The 19,017-nt window shown below is 42.0% G+C and overlaps 1 protein-coding gene across 1 annotated transcript; it reads right to left on the bottom strand.

Annotated features, from left to right (window-relative positions):
• Positions 1-5,351: 5,351 nt before the first annotated feature.
• Positions 5,352-19,015, bottom strand: LOC110522032 (dynein light chain roadblock-type 2). The gene is made up of 4 exons (XM_021600098.3): positions 18,872-19,015; positions 6,224-6,299; positions 5,780-5,947; positions 5,352-5,613 (listed from the first exon to the last, which is right to left on the bottom strand). The coding sequence occupies exons 1-4, from the start codon at positions 18,872-18,874 to the stop codon at positions 5,570-5,572; spliced, it is 291 nt and encodes a 96-aa protein (XP_021455773.1). The 5' UTR covers positions 18,875-19,015; the 3' UTR covers positions 5,352-5,569.
• Between the last annotated feature and the right edge of the window lie 2 nt (positions 19,016-19,017).

Genomic DNA, 19,017 nt, shown 5'->3' with positions numbered 1-19,017 from the left:
GTATAAAAGCTTAGCAAACATTATACAAACACATCACTCATCAACTTGACTAGGCCATATCTGCTGCTGAAGTCTATACCCATTATTTCTAACTCCCTTTTAGAAACTCACCTGGCTGACGCACAAGAAAAGGTCGCAATGGAGGTGATTGGCCAACATACGGGAGCAGAGATTGGATGACTGGCAGTGGCTTGTCAATAAATTACCTTAAAAGGCCATTGGCCTTTTTGACATGCTTTATTTGTCCTCTTCCTAGACTGGTGCTAGCTGACATTAAATCCCAGCACAGCAAATCAACTACTGTTTCTGTCTGAGGGAAACAAAGGTGACCAGAAGTGATAAGGTCCAGCCTTATCCTTACCATCAACATAGATTTAGCCACTGGTGTTTTGTAGAGAGGGTCTGGAGCCTGCTACTGGGAGGTAAGAGTGGAGCGGCGATGGCATTGATGTAGCTGTCTCGTATAAAGGGATCAGCCGGAGAGGAAGTGGCAATGAGTGTTGGTTTGGAGGTAATGATCTGTCCTGGAGGTCGTACTGCTCTGCATCCAGATGCATTTTCTACCACAATAATAGAGACTGGTATACCTACCATCCGTTGCTCCTGAGTAGGAATATACCTGGACCACAGGGCATGAACTCTGTCTTTACAGTGTCTCTGACACAATGACCCTCCTCCAGAGTCCAGACCACATTCACTCAGCCCATCTATCCAGGTTTTGGTTCATCTGTGATGATACTGACACCTATTGAGTGGTAACTAACAAGCACTGTGTAAAAAAAAAAGTAAAATGTACTTGTCTATGTAACTGCTATGTAAATGCATAAGTATTATGGACACATTGTAAAGTAGAACCATTTTATTATTTACATTTGGAAAATGCCCTGCTGACTTGGAAATGAGATTCCTCTACAAGGATGTAGACTTGGCCACCTTGTGTCCTCATTAAAAATCTCCCACATATATCATACTCCCTACACCGGCAATATGCAGTGGTGGAAAAAGTACTGATACTTGAGTAAAAGTAAAGATACCTTAATAGAAAATACTAAAGTAAAAGTGAGTCACCCAGTAAAATACTACTTGAGTAAAAGTCTAAATGTATTTGGTTTTAAATATACTTAAGTATCAAAAGTAAAAGTTTAAACTATTTCAAATTCCTTATTAAGCAAACCAGTCGGCACAATGACTTTTTTTTAAAAAAATTGATGGATAGCCAGGGGCACACTCCAACACTCAGACCTAATTTAGAAATGAACAATTTGTGTTTAGTGAGTCTACCAGATCAGAGGCAGTAGGGATGACCAGGGATGTTCTCTTGATAAGTGTGTGAATGGGACCATTTTCCTGTCAAAATATAACTTTTGGGTGTCAAGGGAATGTAGTGAAGTAAAAATAGGTAAAAGAATAAAACGTAAAAAATACTTTAAAGTACTACTGAGGTACTTTACACCACTGGCAATATGTACAGTGAAGGATAAGTTCAGATGCTTTACAACTTACTCTAAAATGAGACAAAGATTTGTTGTGAGCTTTCTGCATATCTATTCTCAGTCCAGTGACGGACCACATCCCTGACATCACGGACAGAACTAGGAAGCCACTACTACTCCTCAGCACAAACAGGAAAAGAAGGAAACTCTGTCTCTGTTATTCTGCTACACACACTGTCCGTTAGTGCAGTGTTGTCAATTCATTATTAAAACGGAATCCTGGTTCTCTTCGGTGGGGCACTAGATACTGTGTACTGTGCTTTCCACACAGTACAAAGGGGGTGGCTAATTTCAAGAATCTCAAATATAAAATATATTTTGATTTGTTTAACACTTTTTGGGGTTGCTACATGATTCCATGTGTAATTTCATAGTTTTGATGTCGTCACTATTCTACAGAGTAGAAAATAGTAAAAAAATAAGAAAAACACTTGAATGACTAGGTGTCCAAACTTTTGACTGGTACTGTATATATATATTCCTGTTTCTATTTGCATGCTGTCTGGTATGGTAGTACACCGTATTGTTTTACTCCTGTACACTTGGCAAATAAACTTTGAATCTTGCTCCATCTGGTCTGAAAGGCCATGTGGAATTGATGTCATTGTGGGACACCTATCCAATTCTATCAGATCTCAAAAAGTTGCAGACGCTAAATGCCTTTACTTCCCAATCTTTTCTACAGTTTTTTTCTCTCTGTCCCTCATGGATCTGAGGCCTTACCCAGGATCTCTGTCAACCAATTTATTTCATCATACTGTAAGTACATATTATCAATATCACTGTACAAGATCTAAAGAACTATCTGTTTTAAAGGGATAGTTCAGCTAAATTACAAAATTACAGTTTCCTTAACCTATAATCCAGGGGTGTCAACTCACTCCATGCAGGGCCTAGTGTCTTCAGGTTTTTGGTTTTGCCTTTCATTTAGCACTAGACAACCCGGTATGGGGAGTTCCTTACTAATTAGTGACCATTTATCAATCAAGTACAGGGTAGGAGTGAAAACCTGCAGCCACTTGGCCCTCCATGGCATGAGTTTGACACCTGTGCTGTGTCATGAACTGGCTCGTAGCAAGTAAGGGAGACAACATGGAGATAATATATTTGTGTTATTCTTAACTGAAGTAAACTATATACAATTAACAGTGGTGTTTGTGTAGTCAGTATTCAGTAGTGTAAGTGAGTGGTTATATGCATAGATGATGTTAATGAGGGGTGTTGCAGTGCCAAAACAAACAAAAATAAGTGTCTGCACAGAGTCTAAATGAATGAGGAAAGGTGTATTTATCCCTGGGACACACCCTAGCCCAGGGGTGTCCCATTTCGCTGACGTCCCATTTCGCTGACGACAGCTATAAGGTACACTAAGACTTTTCTGTCATTTCAACAGTAAAACACTCTAGAATGCACAGTAAAATACAGTAAATGTGTTTTACAGCATCAATGCTGTAGATTGCAATGCATTATGGGTCAAATGAAGAAAAATACTGTTATTAACTGTAATTGGAAGCCTCCTTCCAAGACACATGAAGCTCAGACTATTTTAGTAAATCTTGAAGTGGAAGAATATTTTCAGCAGCTGCTGGGTTGATACCTTGACTTGTTTAAGTATTTTTATTGTTAGCCAACATTGAATTGCTGCATGTTTTCTTAGCTAACCTAGCTAGCTCTTTTGGTCTGCACTAAATCGCTTGTAAATATCTTGCTCTGCGACCTAGAAAAAAAAAATCACCCAGATAACTGTTGTGATGGTAGGCTTCGCTGCCTGTACTGCAGCCGCTGAGTGCCTTAGAGAATAAACTGAGTGCCGATTCGTGACCGTTATATTTTTACCATGACTACAGAGAAAATTGCTTGTTTCTAGCGGTTCAAAAGATGGTTGTCACTAGTTATCATTGTAAAAATTCATGCAAACAAAAATGTGCTTTTTGGTCTTAAAAGGTTAGGCATAAGTTTCAGTGAGTTTAAGATTAGGTTTAAAATGAGAAAGAAATTGTAGAATTAGACAGGGTTTAGCCAGAATTGACTTTGTGGCTGTGGTAAACTACCGGAGCAACCACGGCATGAGCCACTAAACTACTCGCAAACCACTAAAACCGATGCGAACGACCCATGAACCGGTTTTGTATCGAGGGCCCTCCCGACCTAGGTAGCATGGCCAACCTTTCCCTCCCAGGATTATAGTTTCAAGTAGGATAGCCGCCTACACAAGAAATAACTAATATAGGTATCCATCGAGATGCCACTGTGATAGTCTACTTAATGGGGAGAACATGAAAGGCAACACCAGGACACAGTGTCCTTCCTCCTCATCTGTCACAACCCTGTGTGATTGGATCACTCGGCTCTCAGCTCGTCTGTCTCTCTTCCCACAACCAGGCACACAATATAGTTTTTACATTTGTGTTGTAATGACGCTCTCATTTGGTTACATGTTAACTGTTACTTCTATTGTACATTTTTTAAATGTTTTTACCAATTTGAATAAATGTATTTTGTACAAATTGGTTTTTCTTACATTTAGATTTCAGGGAGAATTACTGTAAATTTACAGCATTACACTGGCACCAGAGTTGCCAGTTTAACACTGTAATTTTGCTTTACAGCAGAGATGCTATTTTCCTTACCATAAAACATATTACAGCATCCCAACTCTGGTTCCAGCATAATGCTGTACATTCACAGGGAAAAGTTTTAGTATATGACAGCAATCCCATGCTTAGTTTGATGCATAAAAAATGCTAATATTGGTCCTAAGACTTAAATGGGATTTTTACCACAAATGCTAAAACGATAGCATGTGGAAACAGTGCCAGGGAAACTAAACCATAGCATGGATTGCTGTCATGCCTTCTCCATAGACTGCTTACAGGGTAAGGAAACCAATGTAATTTTGTCATGAGTGAACTATCCCTTGAAGTGCTCTTCAACAACACTGTAATACTGGACTTGCGTAACTGATGACCATCATATCCTATTTAACTACCATGTAAATAATTAGACTATGTATTAGGGACACATTGTAAAGTAAAACAACAAAGTTTGTTCTAGCCTAAAAAAAGTGAGCCAATACCTGGAACCTGAGGAGAGGCACATGTAGACCACATCCCCCACCTCCAGAAGTAGTGGCTGTGGTGGATATGTAGTGGCTGTGGTGGATATGTACTCGCTATGGTCATTAGTAACATTTCCCTCATTCTCTTTACATTATCACACCCACATACAGGCTCAATTCTGAACATCCGTTTTGAAAGTGTAAAAAACAAGTATACATTTTTGCACTCAATACTGTAAGTTGCTCTGGATAAGAACGTCTGCTAAAATGTAAAATCACAAAACTGAGAGTGTGCTGTGACAGCCCACATATGCCCTTTGCTGGCCTGATCTGGTATTTGATTTGAGTCTACACCGTAGATTTATAAAAGCAGAATTATTAAATTAGCCAGCCAACTTTGACAAAACAGCCACATATAAACTTTGATTTTCTGATTAAGAAAGATACATGGGTTGTTAAGTCAATGATACCTTGTAAATTCTAATTCTATAATTCCCCCCCAAAAATACTTATTTCAAACAATTTTGGACAGTTTGCTAGCAAACTCAAATCAGGCCCCAGGAAGCTCTTTAGAACAAACAGTTGAATGAAAATGAAACATGTCTGATACTGCTGCTCAGTGGTTACTCTGACCATACACTACAGCTCTGTCTCTGACACATTGACCTTCCTCAGTTCCTCTACATTAACTCAGAATAAAGTCATTCAGATTCAGTCCATCTACCCTCCTTACATAGACTATATTCATATCAACATACGGGGTGGGCACGGGACAAAGGAAAATAGGACATACACAATGCTCCAATTGTTATGATGTCCTTGTTTCTTCCATTTTTTATTTGTTAATGACAATGGCTAAGAAGGAGAATGAATAGAATAAGGAAACATTGCAGAGTGGAAAAAGGAGAAAATGCACAAAGCAAAATATGTGGTCCAGTTTAACAAAACATATATTCTTAAGAGACAAAGATCAGTGTGTGAGGAGCTACTGCCTGACTCTCACAGGAACCTCCTGGGGCTATTCACTGGGGTTCTGGATGACTATCAATAGATACTCCTTGTCTGGAAAAGAGAGGGGAGGAGAAACTGTAAAATCCCTAAATGTGTTTCATTACATTTTAAATATTAACAATGAATCAAAAGCACAATATCAACATGTCAGATACATAGATTATCTTCTAGTGGATGGGCGTCCCTTGAGAACCTAAACCACCTCTGCTACACTCACCAGGTGCCACCATGATCTCATGCTTCTTGGAGCGGATGCGGAGGAAGGTCAGGTCGTTCTGAGGGTCGATGTCTCGGACTGTGCTTCTGGCTTTCATAGTGAGCTGGTGCAGCAGGCCAGCATACTGCACCGTGGTGGAGTTGTCTAAGGTAGTTCTGATTGGGATACCTGAAAAAGACCAACACACAGCATCAACTTTATAATAGAGAAGTGATGAGACTATTACTTGCTACATAAATTCAAATGGTATGTCTTTGATGCCCAGGGGCTACAGATGAAAATTAGCAATCTAGCTAAATCTGGTACAATGGCATGTTGTACATGGTTCCTGAAAAATAAAAGTAATCATCATGTTGTGGCTAAAGGTACAGCTCCTATAAGAGGATGTAAACATGGGATTGTAGAGAGGTAGGGATGATGTTACTTCAGTGTTGTCTTGCTTACCCTCGGCATTAACAACTATTGTTCCAATTACACCTTTGTGAGTTTGAATTCTCTTTAGTGTCTCTTCGACTTCTGCCTGTTTGTGGAAGAAGATAAAGTGTCAGTACAGCAGCTTTGCCTCACTTAGGCTCCCGAGTGGCACAGTGGTCTGAGGCACTGCATCTCCGCGCAAGAGGCGTCACTACAGTTCCTGGTTCGTATCCAGGCTGTATCACATCCGGCCGTGATTGGGAGTCCCATAGGGCGGCGGACAATTGGCCCAGCGTGGCCGGGGTAGGCAGTCATTGTAAATAAGAATTTGTTCTTAACTGACTTGCCTAGTTAAATAAATGTTAAATGTGGGGGAAAAAAGTCTGACCGAGACAGCAAAGCAGCTGATTAGCTTACGTTAGCTAGCCATTCCTACTGACAGTCAATAGCATAGCTAACATTAGCTAGCTACACTATATTTACAAAGGTATGTGGACTTAGTGGATTTGGCTATTTCAGCCACACTAGTTGCTGAAAAGTGTAAAAACAAATAGAGCGCACAGCCATGCAATCTCCATAGACAAACATCGACAGTAGAACAGCATTACTGATAAGCTGTGACATTCAACGTGGCACCGTCATAGGATGCCACCTTTCCAACAAGTCAGTTCATCAAATTTATGCCATGCTAAAGCTGCCCCAGTCAACTGTAAGTGCTGTTATTGTCATGTGGAAATGTCTAAGAGCAACAACGGCCCAGCCGCAAAGTGGTAGGCCACACAAGTTCACAGAACGGGACAGCAGAGTGCTGAAGTGCGTAAAAATCATCTGTCCTCAGTTGCAACACTCACTACCGAGTTCCAAACAGCCTCAGCACAAGAACTGTTCGGGAGTTTCATGAAATGGGTTTCCGTGACCAAGTAGCCGCACACAAGCCTAAGATCAACATGCACACTTCCAAGCGTCGGCAGGAGTGTTGTAAAGCTTGATGCCATTGGACTCTGGAACAGTGAAAACGTTTTCTCTGGAGTGATAAATCATGCTTCACCATCTGGCAGACAGACTGACAAATCTGGGTTTGGCGCTAGCCAGGAGAATGATACCTGTCTGAATGCATTGGGCCAACTGTAAAGCTTGGTGTAGGAGGAATAATGGTATGAGGCTGTTTTCATGGTCCGGGCTAGGCCCCTTAGTTCCAGTGAAGGGAAATCTTAATGCTACAGCATACAATGACGCTATCTACGATTCTATGTTTCCAACTTTGTGGCAACAGTTTGGGGAAGGACCTCTCCTGTTTCAGCATGACAACACCTGGGTGCACAAAGCGAGGTCCACACAGAAATGGTTTGTTAAGATCAGTGTGGAAGAACTTGAGTGACCTGCACAGAGCCCTGACCTCAACCCCATCGAACACCTTTGGGATGAATTGGAACGCAGACTGCGAGCCAGGCCTAATCGCCCAACCTCACTAATGCTCTTGTGGCTGAATGGAAGCAAGTACCACAGCAATGTTCCAACATCTAGTAGAAAGCCTTCCCAGAAGAGTGGAGGGTGTTATAGCAGCAAAGGGGGGACCAACTCCATATTGATGCCCATGATTTTGGAGTGAGATGTTCGGCGAGCAGGTGTCCATACTTTTGGTCATGTAGTGTAGTTACTAACATTTATCTAGCAAGCTATCGTTTAAAGCGGCAATCAGCAGTTGAAACGATAACAAAGCGAATCCCAACCACTGTTTCGGCAAAAAAGCGGGGGGATGGGGCTGTAGAAATGTAACCAAATTTAAAGACAGTGCTATGGATGCAAAGATTGACCATCCAAAATGATATTTTTTATCATGTTCCTCTTCCTAGTATCCTGATGGCTAATGTCCAATCGCTGGAAAATAAACTTTGAACTCCGAGCAATTACTGAGACTTGGCTTACAGACAATACAATCAACTGTTATTCAACCAGACAGCTTCTCCATATTCCAAATGGAACGAACTGTGGCTTCTGGTAAGAGTCGGGGGGGGGGGGGGGATGTGTGTGTTTCCTCAAACTATTCCTGGTATACCGAAGTTGAAAACCTCTGAAGCTCCTGTTCACCTGACCTGAAGTTTCTGATGCTGAAATACCCCACTATATGCCGAGGGAATTCACGTGTTATTAACACAGTTGTTTACATAACGCCACAATCACACACCAAGGCGGCACTCATCGAACTGTACAAGATCATTAGCCAGCAGAATCCTCTCCCCGGGGTTCCCAAGTGGCCTAAGGCACTGCATCTCAGTGCTAGAGGTGTCACTGCAGACCCTGGTTCGATCCCGGGCTGTATCACAAACGTCCATTGGCCCAGTGTCGTCCGTGTTAGGGGCGGGTTTGGCCGGGGTAGGCCGTCATTGTAAAATAACAATTTGTTCTTAACCGACTAAAATAAAACCCTGCATCTTGTCGTGGGTGACTTTAACCATGCCCGTTTTCTTCATATCACCAACATGTATCCTTCCCTACAAGAGGATCCGCTGTGCTTGACCATGTATACACAAACATCCCCGACTTTGGCCAATCAGATCATGTCTCTCTTTTCCTACAAGCAGCAACTCGAGAGAGAGCCACCAACACAGAGAATAGTGAAGCACTGGACAGAGGTAGACTCAATTCCGCAGGATTGTTTCGAGAATACTGATTGGAATATGTTCAAAGATTCATCCACCCAGGACTCATCCATCAACATTGAGGAGTATACATTGTCAGTCGCAGGCTTCATTAGCAAATATGTTGATGACGTTGTACCCACAATAAGAATCCAGACATACCAAAGACCCTGGATGAACGGAGATATACGTACAATGCTGAGAGTCAGTACCGCAGCATTCAATGTCAGCGGAACAAACCCCGATAACTTGGTGGTGTGTGACGCATGAAAGGCAAAGCATGTACGAACTCCGCAAATCCATTAGGGACGCAAAAAGACAATACAGACTGTTCGACAACTCCGACTTAAGTCGCATGTGGAAAGGAAAATCCCTCCCAGACGAGCTTGGCCGCATCCTCTGAGTTTGTGCTGGCGGAAAACTTCTCTGACATATTCAACCCGTCCCAGGCTGTAGTCCCCACCTGCTTTAAGGAGACCACCATCGTCCCAGTGCCCAAGAAAAAGGTGACTAAATTACTATCGCCCCGTCACGCTCACCTCTGTCATCATGAAGTGCTTTGAGAGGCTGGTCATGGCCCACATTAAGTCCAGCATGCCCGGCACACTGGACCCACTCTAATTTGCCTACCGCTCCAACAGATCCAAGGAACATGCCATTTCCATCACTATTCACACAGCAGTAACACACACATCTGGACAAGAGGAATATCTATGTGAGAATGCTGTTCATTAACTACAGTTCAGAATTCAACACTACTGTTCCCTCCAAGCTCGACACCAAGCTCAGAGCCCTGGCTCTGGACACCACCCTCTGCAACTGGATCTGGACTTCATAACAGGCAGACCACAGTATGTTAGGACTGGCAACAACAACACCTCCACACTGACTCAACACGGGGGGGCCCCCCCAGAGGTGTCTTCAGTCCTCTGCTGTACTCCCAGTTCACTAACGACTGTGTGGCTTTGCACGACATCAATTCCATCATCAACTTTGCTAACGACACCCTGGTTGTTTGCCTGAATCACCCTATAGGGAGGAGGTAAATGAACTGCCATTGTCATAACCTCTCCTTCAACATCAGGAAAACAAAGGAGTTGAATGTTGACTTCAGGAAGCACAGGGAACATGCCCCGATCCCCATCAATGGGATTGTAGTAGAGAAAGTCACGAGTTTTAAGTTCCTTGGCATTCACTTTACCGAGGACTTGTCATGGACCAACAACACCACCACCACTCTTGTCAAGAGGGCACAACAGCATCTCTACTTCCTAAGGCGGCTGAAGAAATCTGGCATGCCGCCCCGGGTCCTCTCCAAATAGTACCGCTGCACCATCGAGAGCGTCCTGATCGGTTGCATCACAGCCTGGTACGGGTATTGCTCCGTCCACAACAGCAAGATCCTCCAGCGGTTGGTGAAAATGGCCCAGAACATCACCACTCATCCAGGACCTCTACTTGAAACGATATTTGCGGAAGGCACACAGCATTATCAAGGACACCACACCCCAGCCACGAGCTGTTCTCTCCCTTACCACCAGGCATACAGTATTGGAGCATGAGGTCTGATAGAAACTGTCTCTGAGGCTGTTGGTATCTACATGCCATCAGACTGCTGAACACTTGAACTGGACTGATCATGTGCTCTGATTTCCCGCACCTTATCACACATCACTGCTCACATCACACACATAATTTCCCCCCTCGATCTACACACAAGACCCCATGATGACAAAGCAAAAACAGGTTTTGAAATTTGTTAATTTATAACAAATAAAACTGATTACATTTACTTAAGTGTTCAGACCCTTAACTCAGTACTTTGTTGAAGCACCTTCGGCAGCATTACAGCCTCGAGTCTTCTTGGGTATGATGCTACAAGCTTGGGATGCCTGTATTTGGGAAGTTTCTCCAATTCTTCTCTGCAGATCCTCTCAAGCTCTGTCAGGTTGGATGGGGAGCATTGCTGCACAGATATTTCAGTTCTCTCCAGCGACGTTAGATCGGGTTCAAGTCCGGCCTCTGGTTGGGCCACTCAAGGACATTCAGAGACGTGTCCCAAAGCCACTCCTGCGTTGTCTTGGCGTTGTGCTTAGGCTCATTGTCCTTTTGGAAGGTGAACCTTCACCTCAGTCTGAGCGCTCTGGAACAGTTTTTTATTAAGGACCTCTCTGTGTACTTTACTCTGTTCATCTTTCCCTCGATTGTGACTAGTCTCCCAGTCCCTGCCATTGGAAAAACATCCCCACAGCATGCCACCATCATGCTTCACCGTAGGGATGGTGCCAGGTTTCCTCCAGACATGACACTTGGCATTCAGGCCAAAGAGTTCAATCTTGGTTTAATCAAACCAGAGTATCTTGTTTCTCATGGTCTGAGAGTGTTTAGGTGCCTTTTGGATAACTCAAATGGGCTGTCTTGCCTTTTACTGAGTTCTGGCAACTCTACCATGAAGGCCTGATTGGTGGAATGCTGCAGAGATGGTTGTCCTTCTGGAAGGTTCTCCCATCTCCACAGAGGAACTCTGCAGCTCTATCAAAGTGACCATCAGGTTCTTGGTCACTTCCCTCACCAAGGCATTCTCCCCCGATTGCTCAGTTTGGCTGGGCGGCCAGCTCTAGGAAGTCTTGGTGGTTCCAAATATCTTCCATTTTTAAGATTGATGTAGGCCACTGTGTTCTTAGGAACCTTCAATGCGGCAGAATGTTTTTTTTTTGTACCCTTCCCCAGATCTGTGCCTCGACACAATCCTGTCTCGGAGCTCTATGGACAATTCCTTTTGACCTCATGGCTTGGTTTTCGCTCTGACATGCACTGTCAACTGTGGGACCTTTATATAGACAGGTGTTAGCCTTTCCAAATCATGTCCAATCAATTTACCATAGGTGGAATCCAAGGAAGATCAATGGAAAACAGGATGCACTTGAGGTCAATTTCGAGTCTCAATGCAAAGGGGCTGAATATTTATGTAAAGAAGGTATTTCTTTCTTCATAAATTTGCACAAACAAAATCAAACCTGTTCGCTTTGTCATTAGGGGTATTGTGTGTAGATTGCTAAAAAAAGGCTGTAACATAACAAAATGTGGAAAAGGTCAAGGGGCCTGAATACTTTCCCACAGCACTGTACATGCAACAACAAAAAAAAATGTTATTCTACTGCCATTGTGTTTTAAAAAAAAAAACTATTTCTTAATGTTGCATTCTTGCGAAGGAACCTGCAAGTAAGCATTTCGTTGGACGATGATGTTGGCCAGGTCGCAGTTGTAAATGAGAACTTGTTCTCAACTAGCCTACCTGGTTAAATAAAGGTCAAATAAAAATAAATAAAAATACCATGTGTATCTCATACAAGGAGGCTAAACAGTGTTTGTTGACATTTACTTTCTTTACAAACATTGGAGTAAAAGAAGGTTAGATCTTGTGCACTGGTGGGGTGTGTCAGTTGAAATAAGCTCATGAGGCACTTATGTCATATACATCAAAAATCAATAGGTACATTTCATTAATTTTTGTCCAAAAATTGATGTAGCAACTGCTGATTTGCCTCTTTTTAAAATGCAATGGGTTCATAGCCACGGGAAGTACGGGTGCTGAAGGTGCTGCAACACCCCCTGCTAGTGATGGTAAAATTGAAAGAATTTGTGTAGCAATAAACTATTAAACCATTTTTCAATTGCATTATTGATATAAATGATACTGTATTTATATATGGGCCCCATGTGGGGGTTTGGCGTCTGATACAAGCTCTGCTGTATGACAGACAGTACGCGTTAAGTCGGTTCTTTCTCGCTCCCTCTTCTCTCACCCTTGTGGTGGATATCAAGTGATCTAGAGTAATGCTCACAGGTTCTCCACATTATTTTCTATTAGTTCAGAATTCTAAACTTGGCAAAAAGGGAATGGGAACAATATCAAGGAACGTGGCATTCTCTCGCCCTCGGTTCGCAGGCCTGCTCTTGCCTATGTCAAACACGTAGGTGTACTAGCCCATTAGTCTAGCAAGTAACACAGTGAGTGGTGCTTTCCACCAGCTGGTGCTAGATCGAGGTAAGCGCTTTTCTTTTCTCCGCGATGGATCGCATTGCTGTCCATTTGCTCAGTTTTAATAATAGGCACAATCTTGGTAACAACACCCCTCTCACACACCTGTTGTAATTATGCAATACAAAGAAATGTGCGCTCTGTTGACGATTGTATATTACTAGGTGGCGCGCAAGTTAAGTTTGGGGAAGCTTACAATTTTTCCTACCACTTCTACTGATCTGCGTGGCAATTCTGATTTTCATATGTGCATTCATTTAAAAAATTATAATTGTCAACTGGTTACAAATACAAATCAGAATTAAAATTATACATCTAAAAGTAAAAATTCCACTAATGCTAGTGGACCAGCCTCTGCTATATGGACGCAATGATTGGTGGCTAAAGAAATGAACGCATAGAACTAAGAGAGAGCCTCCGTCAATGTATCAGTAGGCCTATAATTGTCAACTAAGTAATAATACATAAAGCCGACAAATAAAAACAGAAAATATCCTGATGAATGAAATTATTTGTGGACTACAGGAAAAGGAGAACCGAGCACTCCCCCCAGATGGAGCTGTAGTGGAGCAGTTTGAGAGCTGTCCACACCATCGAGAGCCTGACTGGTTGCATCACCTCCTGGTATGGCAACTGCTTGGCCTCCGACCGCAAGGCACTACAGAGGGTAGTGTGCAGGCCCAGTATATCACCAGAGCCAAGCTTCCTGCCATCCAGGACCTCCATACCAGGCAGTATCAGAGGAAGGTCCAAAAATGTTTCAAAGACTCCAGTCATCCAGGTCATAGACTGTTCTCTCTGCTACCGCACGGCATCGGAGCACCAAGTCTAGGTCCAAAAGGCTTCCTAACAGCTTCTACCCCCAAGCCGTAAGACTCCTGAACAGCTAATCAAATGGCTACCTGGACTATTTGCATTGTCCCACCCCCCACAAATTTTTATGCTGCTGCTACTCTCTGTTTATCTATGCATAGTCACTTTACCTCTACCTACATGTACAGTTTGGAAACACCTATTAATTCCAGGATTATTCTTTATTTTTACTATTTTCTACATTGTAGAAAAAATTAGGAAATATAAACACTTGAAGTAACCAAAAAAGTGAAGTAACCAAAAAAGTGTTAAACAAATCAAAATATATTTTATATTTAATATTCTTCAAAGTAGCCACCATTTGCCTTAACAGCTTTGTACACTCTTGGAATTCTCTCAACCAGCTTCATGAGGTAGTCACCTGGAATGCATTTCAATTAACAGGTATGGAATTTTTTTCCTCAATGCGTTTGAGCCAAACAGTTGTTGTGACAAGGTAGGGGTGGTATACAGAAGATAGTCCATATTATGGCAAGAACAGCTCAAATAAGCAAAGATAAACGACCGTCCCTCGTTTAAGACGGAGGTCAGTCAATACGGAACATTTCAAGAACTTTTGAAGAAACTTTAAGTGCAGCCGCAAAAACCATCAAGCACTATGATGAAACTGGCTCTCATGCGGACTGTCATAGGAAAGGAAGACAGTTACTTCCTGCTGCAGAGGATAAGTTCATTAGAGTTAACTGCACCTCAGATTGCAGCCCAAATAAATGCTTCACAGAGTTCACGTAAGACACATCTCAACATCAACTGTTCAGAGGAGACTGTGTGACTGAGGCCTTCATGGTCGAATTGCTGCAAAGAAACAACTACTAAAGGACACCAATAAGAATAAGAGACTTGCTTGGGCCAAGAAACACGATCAATGGATATTAGACCGGTGGAAATCTGTCCATTGGTCTGAGCCCATATTTGAGATTTTTTGGTTCCAACCACCGTGTCTTTGAGACGCAGAGTAGGTGAATGGATGACCTCTGCGTGTGTGGTTCCCACCTTGAAGCATGGAGGAGGTGTGATTTGTGTGGGGGTGCTTTGCTGGTGACCCTGTCGGTGATTTATTTAGAATGCAAGGCACACTTAACCAGCATGGCTACCACAGCATTCTGCAGTGATACGCCATCCCATCTGGTTTGCACTTAGTCCCACTATCATTTGTTTTTCAACAGGACAATGACCCAACACACCTCCAAGCTGTGTAAGAGCTATTTGACCAAGAAGGTGAGTGATGGAGTGCTGCATCAGATGACCTGGCCTCAACCCAATTGAGATGGTTTGGAATGAGTTGGACCGCAGAGTGAAGGAAAAGCAGCCAACAAGTGCTCAACATAAGTGGGAACTCCTTCAAAACGGTTGGAAAAACATTCCAGGTAAAGCTGGTTGAGAGAATGCCAAGTGTGCAAAGCGGTCATCAAGGCAAAGGGTGGTTATTTTGAAGAATCTCAAAATATATTTTGATTTCAAGTGTTATTTCATAGTTTGTCTTCACTATTATTCTACAATGTAGAAAATATTAAAAATAAAGAAACATCCTTGAATGAGTAGGTGTGTCCAAACTTTTGACTGGAACTGTACATATTACCTTGACTAACCTGTACCCCTCCTGTATATAGACTCGCTACTGTTATTTTATTGTTTAATTGTGTTATTCTTAAAAAAAAAAAACATTCCGTTTATTTTAGTAAATACTTTAACCCTTTTTTCTTAACTGCATTGTTGGTTAAGTGCTTGTAAGCATTTCACTGTAAGGTCTACCTGTGTATTCAGCACGTGGCAAATAGAATGCAATTTGAAAGAACCTGCATTTTATTTGTCGTCTCTACTATTCATCTCCCTAGGCCCGTCTGCCTTTTCTATTGGTCTTGAGCTATCCCTAGTGAAGTGGACCATGGTAGCCTATCAAATCTGGGTCCAGCCCAATGACTGTGTATATGAAGGTCCGGCCCGAAGCTGTCGCTAGAGAACTTGCAACGTTGTATCAACTAGCCTGTTCCAAGCCCTCAGTTTCCAGCACCAGTGAGCACGCGACAGACATAACTGTTTTTATACAAAGGGAAATGTGTTCATGTTACTATGAAATACTGAAGTATAATTACAAGCATTTCATAAGTGTCAAAGGCTTTTATTGACCATTACATGAAGTTGATGCAAAGAGTCCATATTTGCAGTGTTGACCCTTCTTTTTCAAGACCTCTGCAATCTGCCCTGGCATGCTGTCAATTAACTTCTGGGCCACATCCTGACTGATGGCAGCCCATTCTTGCATAATCAATGCTTGGAGTTTGTCAGAATTTGTGGGGTTTTGTTTGTCCACCCGCCTCGAGGATTGTGTCCCACCACCCGCCAATCCCTCTTTTTACGCTTCTGCTATTGTTCATATATGCAGTCACTTTAACGATACCTACATGTACATACTACTTCAATAAGCCTGACTAACAGCTGTCTATATATAGCCTTGCTACTCTTTTTACAAATGTCTTTTACTATTGTTTTATTTCTTTACTTACCCACACACACACACACAAACTTTTTTTTTCTCGCACCATTGGTTAGAGCCTGTAAGTAAGCATTTCACTGTTGTATTCGGCGCACGTGACAAATAAACTTTGATTTGATTGACCACAACTTCTCAATGGGATTAAGGTCTGGGGAGTTTCCTGGCCATGGACTCAAAATATGTTTTGTTCCCGAGCCACTTTTGCCTTATGGCAAGGTGCTCCATCATGCTGGAAAAGGCATTGTTCATCACCAAACTCTTCCTGGATGGTTGGGAGAAGTTGCTCTCGGAGGATGTGTTGGTACCATTCTTTATTCATGACTGTGTTCTTAGGAAAAATTGGCAGCAATATCCTTGCCTGTGAAGTCCTTTTAGTGCAAAGCAATGATGACAGCACGTGTTTCCTTGCAGGTAACCATGATTGACAGAGGAAGAACAATGATTCCAAGCACCACCCTCCTTTTGAAGCTTCCTGTCTGTTATTCAAACTCAATCAGCATGACAGAGTGATCTCCAGCCTTGTCCTCGTCAACACTCACATCTGTGTTAATGAGAGAATCACTGACATGATGTCAGCTGGTCCTTTTGTGGCAGGGCTGAAATGCAGTGGAAATGTTTTTTGGGGGATTCAGTTCATTTGCATGGCAAAGAGGGATTTTGCAATGAATTGGAATTCATCTGATCACTGTTCATAACATTCTGGAGTATATGCAAATTGCCATCATACAAACTGAGGCAGCAGACTTTGAAAATTAATGTGTCATTCACAACTTTTGGCCATGAAAGATTTTTCAAATACTGGGAGGAACTATCATTCACAATGGATTAAAAAAGGTAGAGGAAAAAATGACTGAAGTTCACCTTTATTAGTGGTGATAAGACAACCAGAAATCCCCAAATGGGCACTTTCCTACATTTGTGTGCAGCAGGCCAGTTAGCCTATGCATGCTCAGGTGTAGAAGTAGGACAGAGAAACCACACATGCTCATTTGGAGCGCTCAAAAGAAAATACAATGAAAAAATTGATGGTATGAAATAAACCAAAACAAGTTTCTCACAAGTGTAACAGGTTGTGCACTCTGCAAACACTTTCCACTCAGAGAATGAGAACGGTAAATGACTATAGGCCTAATTAATCCATGCATTAACAAATGTATGTAACCAAATGGGGATTAACGGTAAATGTACTATTGGTGACATATGTAATGGGGAATTGACAAAAATAAAGGGCAAACCAGACAAAACAATGAATTTGCAAGAATTTGTGGGAGACAGCTCAGCGCGTTCTGTAGTGCGTTCACTCACTGCTGTACAATGTAGAGAAAAACAGGGCAAATTCAAGAGGGTGCTGCAAAATTAATGTGAACTTAGTTTTCTTTGCCCCATGTCATTATAAATTACATAATTGTTCTCTACAATATTATAACCTTAATGTACTTGGCAGTGTTGATGAAATAAGAATGTTAATTTGCTAGTTTAGACTGCACTGCTCTTGGTTGTATCGCTTCTATATTTGGCATTGTGAGGTGGTACCGTTTAGGAGGTGTTTCCGCTCGGTGGACCAAACAAAATCAACTTGATACCTTCGTAATTTCCACCTCCAGATCCTTGGGTTTCATTGCCTATACTGGTAATCAATCTACATGGATAGACATTTCTATGATGATTATAAAGGGAAAGACTCAAAATACACCAAACAGTCTCTTAGTCTCTTAGCTTTGTAAATAAATATATTTAGTACCCATTTAGATTTAAAAAAGCCCATGTTTTTACTCAAACCTGTGATGACATTCCATTCACATGCTAAATTCTCAGTAAATCGTCTAACATTTTAACCATATGGGGTTGGGGTTTGGACTATTGTTTTTCTGATGGAATTCTCTATTGGATGGATAAAACATTTGTATAAACCTTTTAATTAATCATTCTATGGGTGAACACCGTACATTCTGGAGAGCTGAGAGCATTCTGGAGAGACATGCCAATATATTCGCAACACACCCCTCCACTTGTCTAAACATAAAAAATAAAGGTGAAATTTAAGAACAAATTCTTATTTACAATGTCAGCCTACCCCAGCCAACCCCAGACAAGGCAGGGCCAATTGTGCACCTCCCTATGGGACTCGCAATCAAGGCCAGATGTGATAAAGCCTGGATTCGAACCTGGGACTGTAGTGACACCTCTTGCACTGAGATGCCTTAGACCACTGCGCCACTCAGGACCCCAAGATACATTATCTTCACACACATTTTAGATGCATTGGTTTTCACTGACAGCCACATCTCAATAATCAGCTAGGCCTATTGCCATGCCCTCTGACCAAATTGAAGTCTTCACAACTAGGCATATAGACTTGTGATTTAAAACAAGCCACAGCTTTAAAATAAGCTAATGATCCTCTGTGGCTAAGTCACACTCTCTGGTGACATATTTTCTATGATTGTATTTACTTCCTCAGCACTACTCAAAACATCTTCATGCTGCCATGAATGGATTGGCAATGACATCAGTCATCACTATTTGTTGTTCGGCCTGCCTACACGTAACACACCCTTTACATAACTATTATTGAAATAGCTAACTACATGAAACAAAACCTTTCATGTTAATGAAATCATTATTTTTACCATATTTGCAGGTGCTGACTAACGTTAGATGTCAAATCAATGTTGTTTTAGTCCAGCAAACAGCTTCCAAAGATATTCCTTCTACACTACCGTCGCGTTCTATTCAGTGGTTATGTTGCTACGTAGAAACGGAAGTAGCTAGGCAT

This window comes from Oncorhynchus mykiss, chromosome 1 (assembly GCF_057628025.1).
Source record: "Oncorhynchus mykiss isolate SJ-2025 chromosome 1, ASM5762802v1, whole genome shotgun sequence".
In the NCBI taxonomy this organism is placed as follows: Eukaryota; Metazoa; Chordata; class Actinopteri; order Salmoniformes; family Salmonidae; genus Oncorhynchus; species Oncorhynchus mykiss.
This window is presented reverse-complemented; position numbering and strand designations above follow the sequence as displayed.